General features: G+C 45.3%; 1 protein-coding gene across 1 annotated transcript in view; it reads left to right on the plus strand.

The window, feature by feature from the left end:
• Nucleotides 1-5,427, plus strand: part of CCDC122 (coiled-coil domain containing 122) — a 7,616-nt gene extending 2,189 nt beyond the window's left edge. The window contains exons 3-4 of the mRNA XM_087726258.1: nt 620-736; nt 4,399-5,427. Coding sequence (XP_087582384.1) covers nt 620-736; nt 4,399-4,551 — 270 coding nt within the window. The 3' untranslated portion in view covers nt 4,552-5,427. The remainder of the gene's footprint in view (nt 1-619; nt 737-4,398) is intronic.
• The last annotated feature ends 676 nt before the right edge of the window (nt 5,428-6,103 follow it).

Consider the following 6,103-nt stretch of genomic DNA (forward strand, 5'->3'; position numbering starts at 1 on the left):
CTCCTTGGTGCTCTCTGAGCTTGCTTGTTTTCTTGCAGACATTTCATGACCCAACTAGGTAACAACATCAGTGGTAGGAGGAGGTGGAGGAGGAGGAGGAGGAGGGCTGTGGGTTCTTGGCCACTGAGTTTGGTTGTTTTCTTGCAGACATTTCATGACCCAACTATGTAACATCATCAGAAACTATGGTATATTCTGTACAATAGAAAATAAACTTGGGCTGTGTTTTTAATCTGACACCCCTCTGGTACTTTTTAAGCGTCCAATCTTCTTACTTGGCTCATTTTGTTTTCCCCTCCCTTGAATTGTGAGCCGCCCTGAGTCCCTTTCAGGGAAAAGGGTGGCATACAAATAAAGTAAATTCAAAATTCAAATTTTCCTCTTCCAGGTTTAACCAGGTCCTTTTCAGCTCAGAATAACAGTCTTTAGGTTTCCAATTGGTGCTAATATACGTTCTCGGTGATAACTTCCATGTTAACAATTACGAACAGAAAGAATTAAAACCTTTCTAATTATCAACCCCTACAAACATTTCTGCTTTCATATCATGTCCTCTTCCCAAGTATTATCTGATTTATTTTACCGTGTCTCTGTTCCCCTGTTGGCATCTCTCCCGCAGGATGAAATCTCCTGTTTGCAAAGTGAAATGAGGGTTTTGGAAGAGGCTGTCGGCGAAAAAGAGGCCGCCATTCGAGATGAAGAAAGCAGGCAGGCTACACTTCAGAAAGAAATCCAGGTGGGTTTTCATCCCTACAATTACCGAGCCTCATCTATCTTTTTAAAGAAGTGCTCTTAAATGTGCATTTTCGAATCACAATATTTTTTTTAAAACGCATCCCTAAGAGGGCAGCGTCCTTATCGCACAACTATAAAAGCAGCTAGTTAATTTTACCCCAGTATGAAATTATAAACTCTTTCAAGTTAGGTTCTGGGGAAATATAACAGCTGTCATTCTTTGGCAATTACGGTGAAAATATAATTTAAGGCAGGGAGGGGTCCCCAACCTTTCGGACCTCAGGGACCACTAAATTCATAATTTTAAATCCCGCGGGCCACTAATATGATCTGCCTGATGACCGGCTGGGTGGGTGTGGCTAGGTGGTCATGTGACTGGGTGGGTGTGGCCAACTTGGTGTCACTCGCAACAAGGGACGCCTCGACAGCCTCTACTTGCCCCTCCCCTCCCAGAGATGCCTCCCTTGCCCCCCCTCCCGCCGGGCTCCTTAGGGCCCCAACGTTAAGCAGTTGCTGGAGCTAAGCAGCCCCCAGGAGAAAGAGTTGGCAAAACAAGACAGTTCAAATTGGATCGGACCGAGAAGGAGGCTCAGCAGAAGCACCTCACTGAGGACTAGGAGCATGGGCCTTCCAAGCAGAGGGAAGACCTGTGGGAGTGCAGGGCCAGGTGCCGGTGCCTGGAGGCTCAGTGGGCTGAGATGGTCAGCCAGTTCCAGGCCATGATGCAGTCCCACTGGAAGGAGGCCCTCTGGCTCTTCGCCACAAGCATTGCTTCCCTCTAGCCTTTGCCCAAAGCCCCCCACCAGGCGGCCGAAGGAGACCCCAAGTTTGAATTTCTGCCCCCCTCCGACCTGCCCCAAAAGACCCCAAAGGGGGAGAATCTCTGCAGCAACACAAGCGTTCATTGCAAGTATCTGTCCCAGGGGGACGTAGTTTGAGGACCCCCTGATTTAGTGCAATATGAAAAATGCAAATAATTTTTTCTGCGGACCACCAAAATTTTCTTGCAGACCACCAGTTGGTGACCGCTGATTTAAGGTGACGAAATTTGCACTCGGTACTCCAAGACACCATTTCAAATCTGTCTCAACTGCGAAGATCTTTCAAAAGAAGCCAAAAGATTTATTTAATCTGGCACTTGAATCCAAATTTCTCCCCTCCACTTTCCACGCAATACAATTTACTCGATCGCTAACTCCATGTGGCTTCATCTATTTTTCAACATCGAGAAAAAAATGATAAAGTTGAATCTCTCTAGCAGGCTTTTCATTGGAATGAATGTTAGGTTGAATTTATGATTTAAATTTGCTCGTCTTTAGGGTATTAGTTCTACAACAGTTTTCATAGCTAAATTGATAATTCATTTGAACTGAAAGAGAGAGCTTCCACCCAAGAAAAACATACACCCATCATTATAATATCTAAATAATAAATGTATTTTGACCTAGAAGACTCTGATTATAAATGGCAGTAAAGGGAGAATTTTTCAGATTTCTGTACTTCTGTAGCACAGTGACCCAAAACTAGAAAGGAAGTATTTTAAGGTCACGCTTGAAAAGCTGAATTCGGTTTTGGTCACCAGAATACCAAAAAGATGTGGAGACTCTAGAAAGAGTGCAGAGAAGAGCAACAAAGAGGATTAGGGGACTGGAGGCTAAAACACATGAAGAACGGTTGCAGGAACTGGTTATGTCTAGTTTGATGAAAAGAAGGACTAGGGGAGACATGATAGCAGTGCTCCAACATCTCAGGGGTTGCTACAAAGAAGAGGGAGTCAACCTCTTCTCCAAAGCCCCTGAGGGCAGAACATGAAGCAATGGGTGGAAACTAATCAAGGAGAGAAGCAACTTAGAACTGAGGAGAAACTTCCTGACAGTTAGAACAATTAACCAGTGGAACGACTTGCCTCCAGAACTTGTGAATGCTCCAACACTGGAAGTTTTTAAGAAGATGTTGGATAACCATTTGTCTGGAATGGTATCGGATCTCCTGCTTTAGCAGGACTAGAAGACCTCCAAGGTCCCTTCCGACTCTGCTATTCCGTATTCTGATGGATAAAATCTAGTGATATTTTAATGGAGTGTTTTAGCTTTATAGATACTTGTACAGAGACATTTCCTGTTGAGTGTTATTATCTACGGGTTGCACTTTATGCTGAACAGATGAACTGTCTATTTTGTATTTTGGTATCCTCTCCCCGCAGTTTCCCTATTTATGAGTAGATCTGCCCCGGGCTGCATTACACATTTCAGATGTGAGATTTAGTTCCATTTTAATTCTAATTTTAATTCCTTTCCAAACCATTTGGCACGTATTTTACTCAGCAGTAAATCTCGCTGCCATCATTGAGTTTATTCTAAGACTGGAAAGTTCTCTCTCTCATGCTGCAACTTGCCAATTGTTGAAATCCCCCATACTGTCTACTCACCTCTGCACACCAAGACAACTAGACACAAGGACAGGTTCCCCCCCCCCCCCCCCCGAATGCTGTCACTCTGCTAAACAACTAATTCCCACAACACTGTCAAACTATTTACTAAGTCTGCATTACTATTAGTCTTCTCATCCTTCCTAGTACCTATCTCCTCCCACCTCCTGCCAAGGTGGCGCAGTGGTTAAATGCAGCACTGCAGGCTACTGCTAGATCAGCAGTTCAGCGGTTCAAATCTCACCGGCTCAGGGTTGACTCAGCCTTCCATCCTTCCGAGGTGGGTAAAATGAGGACCCAGATTGTTGGGGGCAATATGCTGACTCTCTGTAAACCGCTTAGAGAGGGCTGAAAGCCCTATGAAACGGTATATAAGTCTACTGCTATTGCTATTATGACTATAACCTTGTTGCTTGCATTTTTATGATTTATATTGTTCTGTTTGTTTCCTAGTATGATTCGGTTGCTTATTAGTAACCTATGACTATAGCAATAGCAATAGCAATAGCAGTTAGACTTATATACCGCTTCATAGGGCTTTCAGCCCTCTCTAAGCGGTTTACAGAGTCAGCATATTGCCCCCAACAACAATCCGGGTCCTCATTTCACCCACCTCGGAAGGATGGAAGTCAACCCTGAGCCGGTGAGATTTGAACAGCCGAACCGCAGAACTGCAGTCAGCTGAAGTAGCCCTGCAGTGCTGCATTTAACCACTGCGCCACCTCGGCCTATCACTAAGTTTGTTTGTTTATTATTTGTTTGTTTATTATATTTATATACTGCCCTTTTCCCCCGAAGGGGACTCAGGGCGGCTCACAACTCAAACCAGGGAAGGGGGATATAGACAAAAAATTAAAAAAACGACACATAACAATGCATAATTTAAAACACACAACAGTCACACCATTCGAGACGGGGGCAACAGCTCTTTAGCCCCAGACCTGTCGGAACAGCCAGGTTTTAAGGGCTTTGCGGAAGGCCTGGAGGGTGGTGAGGGTTTGAATCTCCACGGGGAGTTCGTTCCAGAGGGTAAGTGCTGTATCTTATGATTCTGGATGAATGTATTTCCCCCCTTTTTTTTTCTCCCCCCCCTTTTATGTTCTCAGAGCTTATGCACCAAAGACAAACTCCTTGTGTGTCCAATCACATAATAACCAATGAAGACCAATGAAGAATTCTATATTAATCCTGCAGGTGTTTCTCAATGCTGTCCTTTTAACTCTTGCTCTTAACAGCTGCAGAGGAAGAGATCCGAAGCCGTTCTCAAACGCCTGCATTGCCAAGTTAACAATCTAGAGCTGGGGAGAAGGCAGGGCCGTTTCAAAATGCAGCAGCTGGAAGAAGAAGGGGAAGAATTACGTAAGCTGTTGCAAGCCAGCGATGAGTAAACTCAACCCAAGGAGATCAGCTGCTCCTTTGAAGAAGTTACGTTCTTCGTTTTCGTTCGTCAAACTTCTGTCTTTTCTGTCTGCAGTTGTGTTGTTTTTTCCCCCCAGCTGTTCTCATACCACAACTATTGGCATTTTATTATTGAAGCAAAAGCGAATTTGTGATGCGTAAGCGTGGAGGAAAGGCGTAGTAACCGGTTGCTCTTTGATTTGCTGCTTATTCCGATGTTTCGCCTTTGCTCCCTGTGGTTAAGACCTTGGAAGGGCGAGCTAAGGAGGCTACAGTTGATGCCATGTTAATTTTACAACACACTAAACGAGGCCTTGTTCAGAGCTGGGATTTCCCAAAGGCCAGAAGGTTTAATCACTTAATAAGATCAAATGTATGTTTGGATCAGTGGCAGGTTGAAAACACGACTTCACCGCCTTGTGGTTTGAAGCACGCTTAACCAGAGCAGCACTGTAGCAAAAAAAAAAAAATTAATTAAAGACAGGGGGGCATAATTGTATTTTAACGAGCCCAGGAGTGTCCTTGGATATCTTCAGCACTTTTTGGAGGTCAGAAAGTGCTTAGAGTTATAGAGTGGGAGGGAAAGAAGATGGATTGGCCAGGAAGTGCATAACTTTTAATGCAGAAAAAGCAGGTTCAGAAATCTGGATAAGGTAGGCCCTCCAGAAAATTCAAAACAAGATAAAACCAAAAACCGAGAGGCCTTTTCTTTTTAAAAAAAGAAAGCATGATATTCCAGTGAAACTACATCCTTTGCTTCTCCTCTTTCCTTCTCAAAGTCCGCATCCATTTGACCCATCGCAGAGAAAGACCGCATGGATCTTCACTCTTGAATAAGTTTTCAATTAAAACGTTGTTTCTTTGCATATGTTCTTTCATTACTGATTATACCACTGATGGCAAACCGTTTTCACCTCGGGTGCCCAGCCCATAATTAAATGCCCCCTCCCACACTGGGCCCCCTGCGCATGTGCGTATGACCCCCGCACTGCTGCCCCGCGCATGCGAGCACAGCTTTCTTGGAGCCTGGGGAGGGTGAAAACAGCCTCCTTTGCCCCACGGAGGCTCTCTGGAGGCTGCAAACAGCCCGTTTTCCGACTTCTGGTCTGTCCGGCAGGTCCGTTTTTTGCCCTCCCCAGGCTCCGGAGGCTTTGTAGGAGCCCGGGGAGGGCGAAAAACGGCGCAACACGCAAACCGGAAGTTCGGGAACGGACTTCTGGGTTTCCTGTTGAGCCGAGGTGGCGCAGTGGTTAAATGCAGCACTGCAGGCTACTTCAGCTGACTGCAGTTCTGCAGTTCGGCTGTTCAAATCTCACCGGCTCAGGGTTGGCTCAGCCTTCTGTCCTTCCGAGGTGGGTGAAATTGAGGACCCGGATTGTTGTTGGGGGCAATATGCTGACTCTGTAAACCGCTTAGAGAGGGCTGAAAGCCCTATGAAGCGGTATATAAGTCTAACTGCTATTGCTATTGCTTTCCGGAGGCTCCCTGAAGTCTTCAGAGGGTGAATGTCAGGCACCACTCCATTCCATAATTAGGAAAGAA

The sequence above is a fragment of the Thamnophis sirtalis genome, unplaced genomic scaffold, assembly GCF_051295495.1.
Source record: "Thamnophis sirtalis isolate CommonGarterSnake01/CBP01778 unplaced genomic scaffold, rThaSir2_p1.2 scaffold_12, whole genome shotgun sequence".
Classification (NCBI taxonomy): domain Eukaryota; kingdom Metazoa; phylum Chordata; class Lepidosauria; order Squamata; family Natricidae; genus Thamnophis; species Thamnophis sirtalis.